Source organism: Chenopodium quinoa, unplaced genomic scaffold, assembly GCF_001683475.1.
Source record: "Chenopodium quinoa cultivar QQ74 unplaced genomic scaffold, ASM168347v1, whole genome shotgun sequence".
NCBI lineage: Eukaryota > Viridiplantae > Streptophyta > Magnoliopsida > Caryophyllales > Amaranthaceae > Chenopodium > Chenopodium quinoa.
Genome location: NW_018744537.1, coordinates 4938074 through 4960010, shown reverse-complemented (window position 1 = coordinate 4960010; position 21937 = coordinate 4938074). Strand labels below are relative to the sequence as shown.

Genomic DNA, 21937 nt, shown 5'->3' with positions numbered 1-21937 from the left:
ATATTTAAACATTGATATGTAGTATTCCAGTGATAAAATCCTCAAAGACTTGGTATTTTTTAATCAAATATCACCTACACAGATCCTTATAACAAACTGATCTTAACAACAGGACTTGAGACCAGATATGTACTTATGTGTTAGTTTCTTAAATGAACATTAAAAACTTGCATATAGAATAGTCACAGCATCCAAATTAAGGTACACAGGCCTATTGAACCTCGAGGCACAGCCGCACAGGTTGTTTCCAAGCTAATTTCTGTTCTTGAAAACACAGATTACGCTTCAAAAAACCTGAGTCAAAAAATTTGTCATAGCCAAACAGTAACACCAAAAAAAAAGAAGGGGGGGGAGGGGGGGAGAAGGAAGACAAAACAGACCAAGCCTCAAACAAGAACTACTTTAACTGCACATTAAACAATTTACATCTAAATAACAAGGATGAATTGTCAGTAAAAATGCTCATTAGTCATTATAGAGCTGTTTCACCAATGATGCATTACAAGTAACCTGCAATACATACTCTTACAGGTAACATTCCCATATCCACTCCTGCTTTTCTGCAAGGTTCTACATCTGACAATTGCTATGCGCAAAAGGCAAAAACAATGGGATAAACAAATTCTTAAATTAGTGATTGCTACATCACACGAGACAAATACCCTCCCCTTAACCACCTCAGGCAAGACATCCCTGGGAAAAAGAATTTCCTTCCATTCCAGTGATGGCCACCAGGTGCACAAAACAATAATAATTCAATGAAAATGAAAACTGAAAGAAGAAATTAGGTTATCTGAGCTGCGGGCCACCTTGACGTCAAAAGGGACCGATCCTGCAGCAGAAATGACAGCTAAACAAGCTTGGCATCAGTGATTGAAGGACACAAAGCACATATAAATTCCTCTGACAATCCCAAGGTTCAAATACCAACTGGACCACTGAAGGAGTCAGGCCCTGAACTAGACTCCTTATGCTTTAAATTGAGATTTGCAAACTGCGAATCAAGATCTCTGCTATTTGTACGTCTGTGGCTAGATGACGGCCGCTGAAGTGGCTGGTGTGGCTGCTGCTGCTGCTGTTGGTACAAAGCCCGAAGACGGCCTATTTCTCTTTCCAAAACTTCATGCTCCACTGAAACCAACATGAACTCTCTTAGCACTATTTAACTCAATTCTCATTGATAACAGCAATAAGCAATTACATGGCACAGCACAGAAAACGGATAACAGGGAGCTCCAGAGAAACTTCAAATTTTACAGTCATACAAAGATACATAACAGCTATTAGCAAGATATGACACATAATCCCAAAACAGCAAGCTTCTTTATTATGAGGGCAATACTTTTCAGTAAAGGCTGTACTATATTTTTTTTTTTTATAAATTCACCAGAGAAAGAGCCAAAGTGATGAAAGGGATTTCAAAAATTTAGCAGTATCAGCATGAAAGATCTTATCAGAAGATATCAAAGCAAGATTCAACATTCATGAATTTATCAAAGTCCTCTATACCAGTAGACAAGCCTCAAAGAAATGTATAATGTGACATCAAATGGTAGCATCTTGGATGGTTTGACCCACAATATGTGAGAGGGGTTGGCAATTTGGCACACTACATCATGCATTTGATTTTCTACTATCATAGCAGCTAAAAATCTCTCCCATAACTGATACAAGTCCAATGGAATCATTCAGCATGTCGTTATCACTGTGACCCCAAGGACCCACTAATTCAACGAATAATTCAACCCCACTCCAATGAGTGATTTATTAAAAAAAAAAGTAATAAGAGGATTTTCCTAGTATACAAGCATCAAGCTTCTGACTGCTTTCCAGACAATCAAGCATCACCAGAAAACAGAGACAAGACTAGGTTAACATAAAGATGGCCTAGCTGAAGCAGCTTGTCAGACAATCACAATCTAGAGTCCTAGTGTCCACATCCTTGACATCACCATATTACAAAAGAGAGCTTATGTATCTTCAAAATAGTTGACAACACTTACGGTATTTGATGAGCTTCTCCTGGGCCAAGCTTTCCAAACGTTGCTTAAGAGCTTTATTCTCCATGCTTAGGATTAGATTCTGTTGATTGAGAAACTCAAGCTCTGCTGAAACTTCAGACCCCTCTGCCTGTAAAATTAGACAAGAAAATATAAAACCAGTGGCCTTTGACCTATCATTTCCTTTCCCATAATTGAGCAGGAGAGGGGAAAAAAAAGGATTGATTCGGTAAATTACTAAACAAAAACTTGCCTGTAATGCCTGTACATTATTTTCCAGCTCAGCTATGTACTGAAGCTTCCGAACCCTCGAACGTTGAGCAAATTGCCTACATTAAGAAAAGTTCAGAAAAAAATTCTTGTTCTCAAAATAACAGTCAAATTAGCAGCTACCAGACATCTAATCAGCTTGTTTAATTCATGTCACCATTGTGGCATAAGGATCATTTAGTAACTCGAATAGGTGCACACTGCTCAATGTTGGAAGAGGCTTCCATTATTATCACTCTTATCACATTAAAGCAATTGATGGTAAAAAAATTACAAAGCTATGAACATTGGAAAGTAGATATTAAATAAAAGAAAGGAAACTAAAAGAAAGATTACAGAGCCTCAACTATCTCTAGTCTCGAGTTTTGACCATCTGATGTACTGAGTAGACAGATTTCTCTTTATGAACAGCTACTCAAATATTACGTTAGAATAGTCCTTTTCATTTGATTATAAAAAAAAAAATAAAACACCCTGTAAGGGTCAGTCATCTACATGAGGGCAAGCAAAAGGTTCATCATCAAAGATCTACACATAGTTCCTAGCAACTAACATTGTCTATGGTTCTTATCTTTTTTAGGTAGGGGAATATCACGATAACAATAATCTTGTGCAAAAGAAGAACCTTCACCAAAGCACATACCAAACAATAAATCAAACTTAATCAGTCATGTAAAACAACGGAAAATTGTTTGAGGTCACAGATCAATAGATCACCAGACGATAAATGAAGAACTTTCACATATCTTCAGCTATGTAATTACGCAAGCAATAGGAGGTTCAGCATGTTACATAAGAAATAGGCGGCACTATAAAGTAGAATCTACAAGGGAACAGGGAATATAAATTATTAAAAAAATGGTTATCAATCTACAAGGAACTTAGCACAAAACCTAGATTTAAGAATGATAACGTGAACAATTCAATGTTACTTTTTGAGTTTCTTTCTTCTTTCTCCTTTCAACTTAGGGGCATGAGAAGAGGCATATAAGGGTGTTTATAAACAAACCCCCCCCCCCCCCCCACCCCCCAAACAAAACAAAAAAATAAAAGAGACAAAAAAGGGTAAGAACTGATAACTACAGTCGGTAACAATTATTAATGAGTTAGAGGCTTACTGCTTAGCACGTTTAGTATCATTTTCAGATGGAGTTTTGGCATGGGAACCATCTTTCTTTTCAAAAGAAGTTCTGAGATCATGAGAACCAGAGTCACTTTGGTCTTGCTTCTCAGCTGGAACTGGATCTGCTTCAAGTGGAGCAGCAGACCCTCCTACACTTTGGGTAACGGCGTTATCCCTTGATAAACGCAAGCCACTGGCATGATTTGCAGGAGCCAATTTCATTTCCATTGCCTTGTTCTTACGTTTCCCATAAAAGTTAAGGTCATGATAGAGTGACCCTTGAGGAGTTTCTTTGCTATGATCAAAGTTTTGTGATCCCCATAATGGAGCAGATACCATAGGTCTGAACTTGCTTTGGATGTTTTCATCATGTGACACCGTCATTGGTGCCATATAATCCATGCTGGGCATACTGCCAGCATCACAATAAGCAAAAGAATCACTTGATGAACGACGATGACCTTTGCGTACAGGGGTCTCTGGCTCATTCAAAAGATCATCCAACCAAGAAGGCTGCTCATCTAAAAGGCTCTCTGACGAAGTTCTTTGATGATAAGCATTTCCATCTCTGCACTTTGAGGTAGGTTTTGAACCCAAACTGGTATTGGGTCCATAATCAGAGTAAGATGAGGTTATGCTGGGAAATGGACATTTAGGGGGAAGTAGAGAGTTCTTCCCATTCTGCATCAGGTTTCTGAAATTTGCAGGCCCTTTGGGATTTGACATATCCTAGGTGCAACAATTACCTACAAAGTAATAGCTTTGTTAGATGATCAATATATGAAATTTCTTTGGGAGAAGAAAGAATAATTGAATCAGCTCATAATAGTTAAGAATCAAAGAATGCCAAATGAATTAAAAAATCATTCTACAGAGTTTAGCATTCAACAACTGCAGCAGTGTCTCTTTTATTCTGCATATTCCACATAATTTCACAAGTGTAGAACCAAGTAATATCCATATATGAATTCAAAGTAGCTGATACACAATAGCCCATTATTTGCGTAATAGCCACTGCTTCAATGCGCATCATTAGTTTAAATCATGCTGTCAACCACTTTGTCATTACAGCATCACTCCTTTTGCATCACAGAAGTAGGAAACACTACACTCAAATTTCATCTCTACCACTAGAATCCTCCTATCTTCCAAAATCAACAAGATAAACCTTATAGGCTTAAAAGGTATATTAACAGGTATTCCTTATACGTCCCTAAATAATAGGCCATATTAGATTGAAGATCAATTTTAAGGAACTGGGTTGTATTACCATGGCGATCCTTCTTTTTGTAAGTTTTTAAATCATTACCATGCCACATACTTAGTTTTATCATATGGATAATTAAAAGTTTTTAAACTAAACCTATATAGTTTATTACAATCCAAGAGTAGAATGTGATCTACTATTTAGGGATGGAAGAAATCTAATACAAAATTCACATGGCTTATAGTTGAAGTTTGAATTCTCATATTTGTCAAGCCTAGAAGCTACAGCTGCAACTTAATACAGAGACACCACTGTTTGCAATTCAAAGATTATCAAACAGCCAACAAAAAATTTGTTTTTATGAAAAATACAATTGGTAGATTTCTAACACTCACCAATCAACTTCAAGCTTCAGATAAATACTCAAATCATTATAACACTAAACTAAAATCACAATCAAATTTCAATATTGCATGTCAGGTAAACCTTTTTGAAGAACATGTTAGGCTTAAAAGTAGTAGCACTGCTTGAGTGGCAGGCTCCAATTGAAAGGAACCGCACATAGAGTGTTCCATTTGGATAGTGAGTTGTTTTTATAATAATAAGTCAAGTCAAGGCATGTGTAAAAAAAATCGAAGACCCCAGAATAGACGCACAACGCGATAAAGCATTCGCATCCCTTAACAATTTTTCCATTAATGAAACACCAACATAATCCCACCAGTCCATTACAATTATCAAAAAGTGTACTCGTACTATATTATCAGAATTTCAACATAAACTCTTCATTTTTATATCTGAAAGAGAGTCTTCAACATGGTTTTCCAAAGCTGATAGGCGTTTAAATCCGTGAGACCATCGATGATCAACATCAAACAAATGTTTGAGTAACAACTATTACTAAACAATCAACTAAAAGGCTGAATTTCACAGCTTATCGACACGAAACGCCTTTAATTCACTCCTGTAACTTCTGGTAAACCCATAATTGACCCATAAAATTCTTTCTCCTCGAAACAAGCTCAATTAAACAATTGAAATCAATTCCACCACCACAATTCATCATTTTACGGTTCTTGGCACTATAAATCCTACAATATCCCTAAAATTAAGCCAAAAAAATGACCTAAATTCAAATTCCATAACACAAGTTTCCAAGTGCTTAAGTTTCTAAATTTGCAAAACTCAACTATTTTCTAAAGATAAGCTGATAATACAACCTACATTATCAATAAAACAGTTGAAAAAGCTGAAGAACAAAAAAAAAAACTGCGAGATAACGCTAAATACCTGGAAGAAAAGATTCCGATTAAGCAAATAAATAAATTGTTAGCGAGGAGCTAGGGTTAGGACGATTATGATAGATTATCGGAAAACGCCCAAAACTCGAATTCCAGAAGATTCCACGAATATTCCAACGGAGCTAAGATTAAGCTCGCCGGAGATTCCGTCGGAGGTTAAGAATAATGAAAGAAGAGAGAGAAAATCGCCGGAAAATTTGAGAGTTGCAGATCTGAGTAAATTTACAGAGAAGTTGAACTGAAGAAGACGAAGAAGAAGAGAGAGAAAATGAAGATTTAGCTGAGAAAGAAGTTTACCCAGAAGAATAAGCGTCGAAAGTCAGGCGCCGGAAAAATAGTCGCCGGAAAAGTAGAGTTAGAGAGAGAAAGTGGAATAGAGAGAGTGTGTGTTTGGGAGGAGAGAGAAAGAGGTTCTTTGTGTTTTTGGGGAGAGGGTGAGCTTTTTTTTTTTTTTTTTTTTTTTTTCGGGTATGGGGTTTTAGCTCGTGATATTTTGATTAGATTATGATATTTTTGGTCGATTTTGTATTAATTGCAACATTTGCTTAGCGAATTAAAGCATAAATTGAAAAAAATTGTCAAGTTTGGACTAATGAGGAGATAATCGGTAGGAGATAATTGTTAGTGGAAAAAAGAATAATAAAATAAATTAGTTTAAATGGAAGATTAATACAATAATTTTGGGTCCTTTTTCGAATTAAAAAGAGATGCAAGTGAGAGAAAGGAATGAAAAAGAGAAGTGTTATAATTTAACAGATATAGAGAGAATAGTTATATAATGCATAAACATTACTTGTACGAAGTATTATAAATGTTACTTATGTGTCTATAGTGATGTTCAAACTATATGTTTCTATTTTTAGCTTCTTATATTATTGTTATACATAGCCAAAAAAAAAAAAAAAGAGAATATTATTCATGTTTTTAATCTGTGTAGGGACCATAGTAACTAGTGTGAGTCAATCTAGGCTGTACATATTGTTATCTAACGGCTGGAATTAAATTAATTATTTTTAAAAAAAACAGGCGCCATTAAAAATAGTAAAACCTCGATAAGATTGGTCATTTGCAACAATTGCAAGCTGTCAGAATGTTTTGCAAATAAAAATTCCTATAAAAAAAGCTTTAAAAAAATGGAGTAGTATTTAATTTACAACTAATAGTAGGAGTATTAATAATTAATAATAATAAAATAAAAAAGGCTTTAATACTAGCATGACTCTGTCACTATCTTCTGACAATTCCTGCTAATAATTTGGTTTGGTTTTCCAACTTCCTTAGAAACTCAACAATTATTTGGTCATTGCCAGTTGCACTTCCCACTTGTGTTGATTTACTGTTGCTTTAGATCTCCACAAGAACACAACCCCTTTATCCTTTTTATAGTGCAAAGAGGTTTTTGATTTATGAATTTAAATATGTACGTTTTTCATTCGAGAATACCTAATTTAAAGTATATTTAATCACAAGTTTTAATTGTTCAGTGTACTTTTCGGAATATGAAGTCACTAAATTCACATTATAGTTATACAGAGTATGTAGTAATTTTTTGGAAGCCTGAAGTAAATGATGTTATATGGGTTTAGATTGGTATTAATTTAAGCTCAATTATAACAAGGTATATTGACTTTTTAAGCTTAGTTGAAGGAGGTAGGTGAGCTCATTTTCTGCTATGTTTATTTAGTTAAAGTAAATATTGGCTGTTAGCTGTTTATTTATGTGACGCTTTCATTTAGTAATTACTATCTCACTTTAAGTTTCTATATTACTATTACTGAGGCATTGACTTTTTACACGTTGACTTGTATAGTTGTCTTTGTATATTGATTCAAAGACGCACTTTCTTTGGAACCAAAAAGCATCAAAGATTTAAGGAATAAATTAATGAGGGAAACCGCCAAAAGAATAGATAAAAAATATAGGGTGGTGGATTAGTGGTGGTAGATGTTGTGAGGTGAGAGTGTATTAGACTAGCCAAAATTGACCGTAAAAAAGACGGAGAAACGCAGCCTTTATAGCAAAAGTGTCCGAATAAAGGTGGAAATGAGCACAACCAATTCCTGTTTTTAATGAGACCTGACCAACCCCTGTTTTAATGGAGTAACACTCAACCAACCCAACCTTAAAGTCTTCAAGGCGGTGTTTGAAAGAGACGACGGAAGAGGTTATACATTTTTACTTAACTGCTGAAGACTGTCGGATATGCTGATTAGTTGTTTCTGGTTAATCTGAGTTACAGATGATCTTTAATCTCCATTCTGTATCAGTTTTATTATAGCACTTGTTAGTTCAGTAACTAAACCATTATAAGTTTAAAGCCAAGGCAATACATATCTACTCGTATAAATCAAACGCAGATGAGGTTGAAGTTCATGCAAGAACGAGGCATAACAACCGATGCCATATCTTACATGCTTTACTGAAAGAATGAAGTTAACCTTCCACTTTATGAGTAATGAAAATAGTGAACATGTAACAGTTTTGCATAATTAGATACAATTGAGTAATCCCCCCCCAAAAATATAAAGGCCAATCCTTATGGTATTCATGCTATACAATACAACACCCCAATTCTCACAAAATCTCTTCCAAATTAGTTGGAATTATGCTACAAGTGACTAGTATTGAATTCCTAAGGGTAACAATTAGTATACATCAATACAGTTCTAATCAAGCGAGGATGTAGATTCTTCTTGAGACACTCAGAACTTTTGAAATGCTTATACTTGCAGGAATTTGCGGAGTTGTGAGATTGATACTACATTCTCATGGATGAAAAGCTTGATACAGACACTGGTTGAAATGATCACGCAACACCCATTTGTGGACTTAACATCTGAATCTGTGTTACATATACAGGTATAAATAGAGCATGAATTTGCAAGAATTGTGAAGGAGGATAAAACTTTCAAAAAAAACAAGGCTGAGAGTACCTTGTTGACAAGTAAATTGACTTGTTCTCTGTACATTTCTTTCAAGTCCACGATATCAGCACGAAGTTCTTCCAGCTAAACAGCAAAAAACAGTTACAATAAGCACTTTCCGTATATGTATTAAAAAAACATGTGACGGAGAAAAATGACTTGTAGGGGGGGGGGGGGTGGTGGGCGGCAGAGTGGCATCTATCCAAAATATGCAGATAGAGAAAATGGGCAGAAATCAAGCCAGAAGCTCATTTCCTACTTGAAACTGTAGTAGGCTGCTCAAACTCAGGCCAGCATAAATCATGCTATTTCTAGCATTATCTTTCAATACAATAGGCCCAGAACACTAGACTGCTCAATGCTCAATCCTTGATGGTAGCTTCAGCATGATTGTCAAGTAGATCTCTAGGGATAGTAATTAAGTAGTCTATAACAATACCACAATGCTATATACAACTTTACTACTCATCAAAAAAAATTAGTAAGGTTAATTCTGATAGGTAGCTAGAAGGTATTCTAGCAAAAGTAGCAATCTGTTCGAAAAATAATAAGTAAATAAATAACCTACAAAGTTTAAACTGTATCACAGGCAATGAACTATAGAAGGTCAATTTTGATGCAGCAATAAAATAAAATAAAAATTGATAGACCTTTAAGTTTTTTTTTATTTTCATCAACCAAGGACAAAAATTTACTCTTAGCATCAAACTGGTTTTGCAGTTCTTTTATCAACTAAGTCTTAGCCAGTCCAGAGAGTGTGAATATAGAAATGTTACTGTCTACTTCATATTGTTTTACTTTCAAAGCTTTTGAATAAGACTTTTGTGAAAATTTTCAAATAGCGGTTTTGTCAATTCAAATTGCTAAAACTCTTTCATATCGTTTTGATTTTTTAAAGTTATTCTTGAACTATCTTTTGGACTATGTCATAAACAAAATTAATAATTATTACATATAAGTTGTATTTTGAAACTTTTACTAAAAACTAAAATTTAACATTGTCAACAAATAGCATATTTGTAGCAAACTAATAAGCTTGTTTAGTAAAACTATTAATCGATAATTGAGGGCTTATTTGACAAGTGAATTTAAAACATGTTTGGTTAAATTAGAAGTTGGCAATTAGCTGTTACTCTGTCAGTTCATGATAATTAGATAAATCACACACTTTTGTTTGTACTCCCTCTTTTCTTTTTTTTGTTCTACTCATTTACAACTTTTTCCCATTCTTTTTTGTTTTAGTCACTTTGTTTTATAATATTTTAGGCATACCCCATATACCATCTCCCCCCCCCCCCACCCTCTTTTTATTAAAATTGACTCAGTGGAAACAAAATTTAACTGCTCAACTGAAACCAGAGTCACTGACCAAAATCCACTAGATCAATCTAAAAGATAGATACATTCTTTGGCAGGGAGCAAGTGTTCAGAATCCATGCTATATACTTTTACTAGAATGTTCTTGAACCAATTCTCTCCCAACACATGAGGGGAGATGATTCAAAAGGTCAAATATTCAAGCTATAGCATACCTAAGCTGGCAAAATTCAGAGTTAATGTCTTGGAATGAGCGGGCTGGTAAACTGACTCACTAAGGCCTTTTCCAAACAGTTCATCACACCATATGAAATTACATTAAGGACGTCGCATCAATGAAAAAAGAATCATTCTGATAATGATAGTGTCACTTAACAAGTAAAGGAAAAATCTAGATAACAATCACTACAGCACATATCTCCTTACTGCACTAAAGTAGCATAATTAACATACCTCCTCATCACGTTCACCCATCAGCTCCAGAGCAGCAGTATGTCTCCTTCTCAGAGACTCTAGCTCTGCCCGTATGCTGGGCAACATAGAAGCTTCACTCCGCAATTTCTCACACTACAAAGCAGATAAACTAAGTAAGCAAGACAACACATGAACCCATAATGTGTTTGTGGAAGAACAGTTGAACAAACCTGCTCAGTCATTTTAACCAGTTCTTCAGCAAGTGAGTCCCGTATAGATTCCAATGAAGCCTATAAGTACACAAAAACTTAGAATTTAGAAATCAGGGAAAACTATACATAAGGACTGGTGCAGCCATTAAGTTATTTCACTCTCGTGGTTTCTACCTACCAATGCTGATTATCATCATTTGATCCATAAATTGGCAAATTGAGAGTTCTTCTCTAATAATATAATCATTAAAAAGTAAGAAGATCAAACATGTCACCACAGTGACGAGGGCTTTTATCTTCAAAATTTCTAGATGGATAGGTTATAAGTGATGCACATGAGAAACAATTCATCATAATTTTAAAATTCTTTAAGGATTCCAGCTTCAGATCACGAAGCTGTTGGGAACAAGATTATTAGTAGAACTCAACATGCTATGAAGTGACCAAATTCTACCATTTAATATTCTTGTGTTGATAACATCAATGGGATCCTGACCATGAGAACAGCAAATATTTCTTTAGTTGAGACTTTTTATACATTCAAATTCGTACTCAAGTACCCAAGACAATAGTACAAACTTTATTTTTTATCCAAAAAAAAAAAAAAAAAAAGACTATAGTACGTACTTAAAAAAGTTGGCTCTTGAAGTCAAAACGGCATTAAAACATACCAAGCGAGACATATATGATGCAAGTTCTCCCTCCTTTTGTCGAAGGGCGGCTTCAAAGGCACTAGGCGTCATGCTCTTCAAGTAATAAGGACTCATGGTAGCCTCTCCAGAATTTCTCCACTCTAGGAAAGAGGAGGAAGAGTCTAGAGAAGCTTGCAAGAAGAAGCTTTCTTCCATATTACCCACACTGCTGGCGCTTGAAAGTTTACGTGTTAAGTTCCCTGTAGATGTAAATTATATTAGAAAAAATTAATAAAAAAAATATGGTCACTATTTGACAGGTAAATAATAAATTGATACCATTTTCAAGTGTCGATTTGTTCTTCATTGTTGGACTTTGATCTGACGCAGAAGAAGACTGTACATGAGCAGCCTTTTCCAAATCTAATCTAGCTGTCTTTTCCCGATCTAACTCCTATCATAATCCAAAAACAAATCAACACAACTAAATGTGTGAACAACACTGAAGATGCAGTGAGAATACATGATAAATGATAATTATAACCAAATGCCAACCTGCTGTAGAAGTTCCCTGTGGGCAAGGGATTCTTGCAACTCATTTTTATATTTTCTCTTAAGTTCCTTGATCTCTTCTTCAAGCTGCTTTGCACGACCTTCATGAGTATCTGCTATTTCCTTTGCAGCAAGGTATTCTTGCCAATTTTCAGCTGCTCTCTGTCTTTCTTTTTCAAGAGACTTATTAAGCTGTGTCTGCTCTGCTCTGAGGCATGAAATCTACAATATGTAACAGTATAAGCAACCATTTTTTTTTCAAAATAAACAAAAGGCTATGCATTCCATTTTCTGTCTATACTAAGATATAGGAACTTTACCTGAGCTTCAAGAACAGTATAAGCAACCATTTTCTTTTCAAAATAAACAAAAGGCTATGCATTCCATTTTCTGTCTATACTAAGATATAGGAACTTTACCTGAGCTTCAAGAACATTGATCCGGGAAAGAGTTTGTGATAAGCGCTCATTAATCGATCGCTCTCTTTCCTCCGCAGAAGCAGCCTTAGCTTCTGCTTCCTGTAAAAGAAGGCTCATAAGAAAAGCTTAATAACAGTTGTGTAGAGGTGTTTAGAAGATGAATAGAAACCTGAAGCCGAGATTGAAGAGTTCTCTCTACAGCTGCCCAAGCTTCAGCCTTACGAGCAGACGTCTCCTGCAACCAAAGAAGAATAAACATAATATTGGAAATCTTGTAAAGTTTGTAAGCATATTTATAACTTTCATATTCCAAAAAGAAATTCTAATTAAGGGGAAAAACCTGCATAGCTTCAATTTGTCGCAGAAGAGGCCTAGTGGATTCAGGTAGTTGTGAAACAAGCTCTTCACACCGGCGCTCACTTTCCTAAGAAGCATCAAGAAAATAAGCAATATTATTAGAAACTCAAATAGGCAGTCGCCAGAATGCACTAGCACGAGTAAGGTAAGTTTTAAAAAACAAGGCTATAACAGACTTGGTATCGTTTCTGAAGGTTCTCAATATCTCTGCGTAACATGTCTTCCTTCGCGATTGCCTACATAATACAATAAGCAAAAACCAAACATATTATCTTCAAATAGTACCTCATAGGAAAAGCAAAATAATATCAGCTTGCAGATAAATTAAATACACACTGATGTTTAGAAAAGAACCTGCTGCTCCTGATTGCTTAATGTCTGTCTTAATTCCTCGAGAGCTTGGACAAGCATTGTTTCTCGTTCCTCGGCTTCCCTTAGACGGCCCTCCAACTCAGTCCGGGCTTCATTATTGGCCCGTGACTCTGCCAATGCTTCAGCCTCCTTTGCTGCATTTAAAGCATTTGTATAATATTCCTTTTGACCTGCAAGCTCTGCTTGGTGCTTTTCAATTGTTTCTTGGAGCAGCTTCTCAGTTGCAGCCTTGTCTTTCTTTATACTCTCCACTTTATTCTCTTCAAGCTGCACAAATTCAAATAGAAACGCTCAGTAAGAATAAACAGAGCCATCACACCAGAACCATCCTGCAGAACCAAAGCTTACGTCAAATATAGGGAGATAACCAGATATGTTAAATGGCATATATATACTACAGCTGCTCAAATAAGTGTACCCAGTTTAATGAATTTTAATTTATTATTACCAAACCATACCAAAATCATTATTGTATTCTTGAGCATTTTCTAGGAAGCTGCATACGATCACTAACAAGAACCCACTTAACTATAATTTGCCTTACATATCGATCACTAAAGATGGTCAAACAGAAATATTTGAACAGTGGCAAATGTCAAATTTTTGCGAGTAAAATTGAAACGGGATAAGTATTAAATCAACAACATCAATGTTGATCTTATCAGATTTTTAGTTAACACTATGACAGATAGTTACAACAATTAATATCGGTTTGTTAGTCCCATATAGTTCAATTATGAAGATTTCCCTCATTTTGAAAACAATAAAAGCCAAATAGCTTACATTCTACTTCGTATGGTTCAGATTGAAGCTATGAACAATATGGAGATAAAGAAGCTTTGACCATCCTTACCTAAAATATGGTCCTAGATATCTCCCCAAACCCCAAAAGAAATAGATGAAGAATAAGCTTATAAATAAAAATAAAAATTAAAAAATTAAAAAGTTGCATGTTCTCCAATAGAGGCCCAATGTAAGTTGAGGGGGAATAAAAACACTCTTGCTTTTCTTTATATCAGATTCTTCTAATGTTTCACTAGACATGAAAATGTCGCAAAGAATTTTTCCCTCCTAGAGCTCAGTGTAAATAAAGCACTTTTCAAGATTGCCATGCAAAAGTATATCATGACAAGAACACTGCAAGCTTTCTTGGAATTTCAAGGTGATCAAGCATATAAGTTGGAATGAGTAAGGTTAACAGCATAACATGGTGAGGCAAATGAGCAAGCAAACATTTCAATGTCAAAGCAACAAAAGTAATAATATGTAAAAGAGAAATAGATTCACAACTGACAAACTTTGTCTTAAAAACAAAAATAAAAGTGCTGAAACACAAATTTACATGATAAAATTGATTGGAGATACAGAAATAAGAGTTATGAAGAATATATGAAGCATTAAAAAAATGTGATGCAACTCATGGGATGTCGTGTCAGAGACCAAATAAAGCATTTGTTCTATATTCCTAAAATCCTGAAGAAATAGGCTTGCACTGTTGCACATATTATCGCTTCATCATACAATAACAATGTTAAAGTACTACATCTGATTCATCGGTGATTAAGAAAAGAAATTTATTAAACTCTAAACTCATTTGAATTGTAACCCACAATTCAATTACCTGTAACTTCGTAACCAACGCCTTCTTCTCTTCATCCAATTCTCTAATCTAGCTTTCACAAAAAACCAGGAAAATAGCAAATTAGTACCCTACAATAATTGGTTAGCTTAGATGAGAAAAAAAAAAAAAAAAAAAAAAAAAAAAAAAAAAAAAAGGAGAACAGACTAAAAACCTGAGCCCTTAATTTTCTCATTTGAGCTTCTTGAGCAGCTTGCTTCTTTGAAAGCTCTTCCCCTATCATGGAATACAGGTAGATACAGATGAATACAGTAAATTGAATATGATCAAGGAGCTGCGTAATGTAACTCGCCCATACAATTATGGAGAGAAAATTAGATTCAAGGGAAAATTTTCCAAAGAGAAGCTCTTGAAAGAATCATCTTTAGTTGACATATAGTTGTTTATCAAGATCAGATGATATATTCAAATATAAAGAGATTCTTAAATACTCATGTACATTCTTTGGGGATCCAACATAATTAGCCTTTAAACAGCTGAACTTATGATTAATTTGTTTCTGTATAGTGCATCCTAGAATAAATATGGGCTCTTACTGCAAGAAGACACAGAAAGTTTCCCGTTGTGCTTTGCTAGCATCAAGCCCTTTCAAGACTCTTAGTGGACAAACAGTCACAAAATCAATTGTCACATATTCCATTTAACCTTTTATCTTACCATTTGGTATACTCAAAGATTAGAAATTTTGGTGACCTGAATTAGGCTTGATTTTCTACAATATGCAACTCAGTTTAATTAACTCACTCTCTTCACCGCTTTAATCTGAGGCTTCCAGCTTAAGTTTGGAAACATCAATATGATTAACAAGATTTTGAGCCAAGAAATCCCAGTGTTAAAGCTACTTGAAATTCCTGGCTTTGTTAATATAACAAAATACAAGGGCCCTCGTCAAAATTTCTCAAAGATAGTAAAAAATTTTGCTGAGAAATTTGGACCAAAGCAATAAGACAACCACAATGATATCATATTAGTACACGACCAAAGAGAAGAGTTTCTCATAGTTCAGCTCTCACCCTCAGCCATGACTTGAGTTATAATTTCATCTTTTTCCTTCAAAAGAGCAGCAGCATCACTTCTCTTGTTCTGCTCTCGTCGTAATGTATCCCTTTCCTTGGTTAGAGCATAAACCTATAATCATGCACAGGAAGAAAAGATATAAGCAAAATTACTAACAAAATTGGAAGCCCAATCAAAATTTTGTCTCTTGATAAAAGTAATTAGGACTACATAGAGCTTAAAAGTCGGGAAACCTCAGTCAATAGTAGTACAACCAAATAGGTGGTGCCACTGTACCAGTCCGTTATAAGATCATAAACTCTGACAAATCAAAGACAAACCTAAACATTGATAAACCAGAGCTAAAATATCTAACTAAGTATGTCAAAAGAAAAGTTCAGAAGAAACTCATGGGGCGTTCAAAATAAAATTTATTAAATAAATAAAACAGCAAACCCTGGAGTTTAGTTCATAATAGAATAACCGTACCTTTCGTTCAAGAGTTGCAACTCTTTGGTGATATTCTTCACGCAAAGACTCAACTTCTGCGTCATTGGATTTCCGCTGTCATAGATATTTACTGTTTTTAGATAAACTTAGCAGATATAACAATAACATATATTCAACTAAAAGGAGCCAGAAATTAGAAGTAAAAAAAAAAAAAAAAAAAAAAAAAAAAAAAAAACGCCCAAGGGAATAAGCCTCTTTGATCAAGAGACTAGAGAAAAGTAATAACTGCAATCTGTGTGATAAACATTATATGCTACTATCAATATAGCTGACACAAACACTTCAACCGTAGAAAGATCTACAAAACTCGAATAAATCATGGTGAATAAGCAATAGATCTACAGTTCCAATATATATATATATATATATATATATATATACATATATATATATATATATACATATATATATATATATATATACATATATATATATATATATACATATATATATATATATATATACATATATATATATATATATATAATATATACATATATATATATATATATACATATATATATATATATATACATATATATATATATATATACATATATATATATATACATATATATATATATATATATATAAGCAATAGATCTACAATTCCAACAGCAGCAGTGATTTAGTGAAGGGTTGCTGACATGTCCATTTAAAAATATATAATACATCTAATTCTTGGCAAAGTTCACACTTAATACTCGTATTTTACTGACTCGTCATGAAAAGGATTAAGAACACCATGGTACAGCCAAATTTCTTTACCTCTCTCATCAATAGACTCTTTGTGTTTAAATTTTATAAAATACATCATTGTTCAATCATAAGTTCTAATATGATGACCAGTAGATATGAACAGAGTTGTGCTGAAAATCTTTTTCAGTGATCAATCTATTACTACCCGGTAAATTACAGGATGAACAGCTAGTAAGGTATCAACCCAGAAGAAACTCATAGCAGCTAACTTTATAAAAAATATTCTGCTGTCACTTTTTCAGTCATAAGTACTTAAGAAAAGGTTATTCTCTATGAATCTTCTTTTCCTCAAGCCTCTTAATTCAGTTACTTTTCACAAAAAAAAATCCAAATATCAGCAAGCCCCCTATTCTCCACTTCATGTAAGTAAGTTCTCCTTAAACTATTTAGTCTTTTTGGAAAACATCAGGCAACAAAAACCTAGAAGGATGCATTGAAGGTTTTTTCCCTATAAATCCCCAATAAGGAAGAAAAGTACTTAAAAATAAACAACCAGCCAATGAATAGACCTAGAAGAGAACTACTGTTAATTTCACTGAGAGAGAGTAATTAAGGTAGGAATGAAAAGGAAGCCTTGGAACGTCAATGGAACACAGATGACGTAAACAAGATATGAATATAGTAGCATTTTCCATCTCTCTGACGAAATAAATTAGACATATTTCAGAACTTTATTTTGAGTTTTCTTCTCCTAGACCCCAGAGCTTAATTTTGAGTTTTCTTTTTCCAGATCCCAGAGCTGCTCTCGGGTACAGCAAACTGAGGCATATATGAGCAAAAAGGAGCAGTAACATAGATAGAAGCTCACCCTTAAATCTTCCAAGACAGATTTTAACTGTTCATTTTCACCCATTAACCTCGCAATTTCATCGGCTTTAGTCTGGAAAACAGTAAAATGAGAATTTGGTGAATTTACAATCAGTTTATAAGACTACGAACAATTAAAGTGTCCAATCCTCTTCACAAGTTGACAGATATAAGACATACTTGAGCCTGTCGAGCAGCTCCCTGCAATGCAGCTTCCATCATTTTCATGTCCTTCTTCACCTTTTCTAGCTCAAGGACAGCATCAGCAGAGTCAGACACATTGGCTACTGAGACAGGTCTATCGACCTTAGCATCTTCATATTCTTTGAATTGCTTTGACTCTTCAATAGTTGTATCATGTGAATCACTTTCCTCAGTAGCTTGACCAGAAACAATTCCCTGGATCGCATTACTTGGAAGTTCAGCAGATACGCTATCATTGACTGATTCAGTAGGACTTTCAGATTCAGCAATACCAATACCATCATCAGTTTGCAAGTGCTCAATCAGATTTCCAGTATCACTTGACACTTCCTCTTGTTTAGGGATACCTCTGTCCACAGCGAGCTCTTGCCCGCTTTCTTGTGCCTCTACACCATCACTAGCTTCCCTAGTAATTACATTATCAATAGGGAGCTGTTGCACTTGATCAGCTAGATTACTTTCAGCTAATTCTGAATGTTCTGGGGATACCCCCTCAGTTACCCCTTCCTCATCAAGCTGTTTATTAGAATCCGTTATCCTAGCATCCTGGATTGTTGATTTAGGCAAGGTAGCAGGCTCCTGTGCATCAGATTTGACTTCATCAGAATCCTTTGGCAAAGTGACCACCTCATCTACAGCTTCAGATGCATCATTATCTCTTTGCTCTTTCGCCTCCCCCTCTTCATCAGCAGGAAACACTGGCTCTGCAGCAGGCTTAACATCTGTATCGGGTACATCATCTTTCTTCTCCTCAACTATAGAGGGATCCTGAATGCTTTCTGAAAGCTCTGGCAATTCATCTTTACTCTCTCCACTTGCCTCATCATGTGGAACTTCACTGTCATCAGCCTCATCTACATTTTCCTCTCCTCTATGACCCATAAATGCCATAACAGGATTGAATAGTGCATTTCTATTGCTAGAAGAAGATTGGTCTCCAGAAGCTGATACAACAGTTAGCCAAAAAAGCATCAGCTGAGAACATCCCATTTTTTCTATAACACAATCATTTATGCACTGATAATCAATGGCTCAATGTACAGGCTGAAAGACAAGTTATAAATTTTAACAAGTACATATCGTTTTTTTTTTTTTTTTTGTTTTTTTTGGTGTGGAAAAGAAAACTAAAACAAACTAGAAAAGAAAAGACGCAGACAGAAAGCAAAGCAAAACAAAACAGAACAGCAAAGACAGAAAACTAGCAGACTACTAAGTCACACATCCAGCTGTTCCCCCTCCATAGCTAGAAAGAGTTTTCAGGCCTCATACGTGATCTAGTACCTCCCCCCAAATCCTCCAAGAAAACGGCTCGAAGGTCCTCCAGGACTGCTCCAAAAATAGGTGGGATATTAATTTAGATCATGGATAGCACTGGTGAATGATATGAGTATAAGGAGAGTTGAGAGGAATAGGCTCCACCAACAAGGGGGCAACTATCTCCGAGTCAACTGTGAGTTAGACTCTATGTGTCTATGGTGACCTCCATTCCAAGCTATAATAAGACCTCTAAGCATTCCAAGCATTCAACTTTAGTGCATGAACATACCCACACTTCACCGCAAACATTTCAAATAGCTCTTTTCTATACCTCTAATAACACACCTAGCCCTTGCAGAACCTGGGTTTCCCCATTGGTATTCAATCGTACCTATCCTTTCCGTGGATGTATATATCCACTCATCATATTGCCTCTTTCTAATGCTTTTCAAATGTCTCCAATTCTAGTCATAATAAAGCTAGCTTGATGTAAGGGTAGGCTTACCTCTCTCTCAAATCATCTTTCATTTCTCCACTTCCATAGCCACCAGCATATTACACATCATATTGTTACAATAGAGGAAATTCTGTTCTTTTTTGGTTTTGGCAGGGGGTTTACATTGGAATAAGGAATGATTCAGCTCAAACTACTACTACTTCCATGTACTCTACCACTGAGATATATCCCCTGCCTATATCAAGATATAGATCTAACAAATCCTAAGGGAAAGGATCAAGAAACACAACACCACTGTTCTACAATTATTAAATCTAACAACTTAAAGATCAAGCCTTCTCTCTTTAAACTTTACTGATACAAAAGAGATGAGGAAATTCAAAATCAATCGCCAAGTGCTCCTATTAAAAATCAGAATGACAATGAATTAGAGACAGCATATGCTTTCATCAATTGTCTAAAACTACTATCAGAAATCAAATTGACTACAGGTTTTGAGTCTTAGCTCATGCTTTCATTGAATCATAGCATCTAATAAAATATCACACACTGTTCAAGTGCCGCCTACATAATGCCCCTTCCATTTGGCTCAGACAAATTCCCTAATCTCCAAAATACAACTAACCCATGTATAATATCAACAATTCTTCTGTTCCAAACATACTCCCTCATTCAAAATCTTCCTTCATAAAGCAGCAATAATAGTTTCTCACTAAACCAATTGAACAACGAGCTGAAGACAGACTGTGTTCAACAGCTTAACTGGTCTGATCCCACTATTCCCAGGAATCACATACCATTTCTGATCTACTCCACATTCTACCAATTATCAATTCCATAACAAAGCATCTAATTACCACACAATTCCCACTAGAATTCAAGTATTCAACAAGAAACAATAATACTACATTACTACATCCAAATCAATAATTCAAAATACAAAATTTCGAAATTATAATAAAAGTGAAATACCTTCATCGCCGGACTGAGGCTTATCTTCCAAACCAAGAGCACTATCAAAATTCTTCTCAATATTCTTGACACTCTCTTGAAGCTTATTCACAGCTCCAGAAAAATCCAAGTTTCCCAACGACACACTTTTCCCCCACCAATCCATCTTCCAAACTTCGATTCGATCACAAAATTCGACAATTTAACATCAAATTCATCACAAAACCCTAAAACCACAACAAAATCGCAACAATCAAACATTATTTAACAATTAAATTATGCAAATGTGCAATTAAATTAATATAATACAGAAAAAAGAAATCAAACAAAAATGAATTAATAGAGTGTAATTGAGAACCTGGAAATAATTGAGATCTAGGAAATCGGCAATAATGTTGCGGAAGATCTAAGAGAGAGAAAGAAAAAGGGTGAGAGCTCAGGTGTGAAGTCTGGAATATACAACCATGATCAGATTGAGAAGGAAGATGATACTATAATTAACACTCTGGAAATAATTTTGATTTTGGTGGATCCAGCCCAATTTTTGTCACTCTTTACGCAGCAAAATTTGTTCGAAAATCTTTTTAAATCAAAATACAGTAATTATTTTTATTATTATTATTATTGCTCTAGGTTGGTTAAAATTTAATGGTAAAAAACTAACATCTAATTTGTGCTCGTGTTATACACAAGTTATCTAATTATCAAGAATTTGTTTTTTTTTTCTATTTTATTTGTTGGTTGTTGATGGAATATGTAAAATTATTTAACGAGCTTTGACGTAGGTTGAGGGATGGGGTTTTGGAAAACCCTCGCCAATCTTTTTTTCTTTTGTAACGTGGAAAGCGTATGCATATTGTTCGTTGTGAATTCATTGAACACCAAGTCTAAAACCAAAGAACATGAAAACTAATTACAATGAACATAAAAGTTGTAACTAATATGATGTTATGACATTGGAATTTATATTCTTTTGATTTGGTCTTCATGCTCGTTGGCTTTATGCATGCTTGATTTTCATCGAATGCATTGTGTACAATGTGCATAACTGCATACGCCACCACCATCTAATTATTGAAATTTACTAATTGAATTACTATTGATTTTAGTCCTTGGTGTGAGACACTCACACATGTTGATTTAGTTTTAAATGATAAAGAAAAATTCTCATTGGTACACTTGTAATAATGAATTTCGCTAACGAAATTTAACTTTTTTTAAACACGTGACTTCAAATGACATGTGCAACTTGTCATC

The 21937-nt window shown here is 34.8% G+C and overlaps 2 protein-coding genes across 3 annotated transcripts; both read right to left on the bottom strand.

The window, feature by feature from the left end:
* Positions 1-386: 386 nt before the first annotated feature.
* Positions 387-6689, bottom strand: LOC110698792 (uncharacterized protein At4g06598-like). Of its 2 annotated transcripts, XM_021876314.1 has the most exons (6): positions 6199-6689; positions 5891-6113; positions 3389-4139; positions 2254-2329; positions 2004-2130; positions 387-1131 (listed from the first exon to the last, which is right to left on the bottom strand). In XM_021876314.1, the coding sequence occupies exons 3-6, from the start codon at positions 4117-4119 to the stop codon at positions 920-922; spliced, it is 1146 nt and encodes a 381-aa protein (XP_021732006.1). In that variant the 5' UTR covers positions 4120-4139; positions 5891-6113; positions 6199-6689; the 3' UTR covers positions 387-919. The 2 variants fall into 2 exon arrangements, with proteins under 2 accessions (XP_021732006.1, XP_021732005.1); XM_021876313.1 differs by having other exon boundaries at positions 5891-6689.
* Positions 6690-8261: 1572 nt separating this feature from the next.
* Positions 8262-21257, bottom strand: LOC110698791 (golgin candidate 5-like). Its single transcript, XM_021876312.1, has 20 exons — positions 21039-21257; positions 20702-20907; positions 17992-18959; positions 17813-17884; positions 16225-16299; positions 15753-15867; positions 14894-14955; positions 14722-14769; positions 13083-13367; positions 12905-12964; positions 12712-12795; positions 12541-12606; positions 12372-12470; positions 11956-12174; positions 11740-11854; positions 11440-11660; positions 10787-10846; positions 10596-10709; positions 8835-8909; positions 8262-8743 (listed from the first exon to the last, which is right to left on the bottom strand). Exons 2-20 carry the CDS (start codon positions 20844-20846, stop codon positions 8708-8710), a joined length of 2919 nt encoding a protein of 972 aa, XP_021732004.1. The 5' UTR covers positions 20847-20907; positions 21039-21257; the 3' UTR covers positions 8262-8707.
* Between the last annotated feature and the right edge of the window lie 680 nt (positions 21258-21937).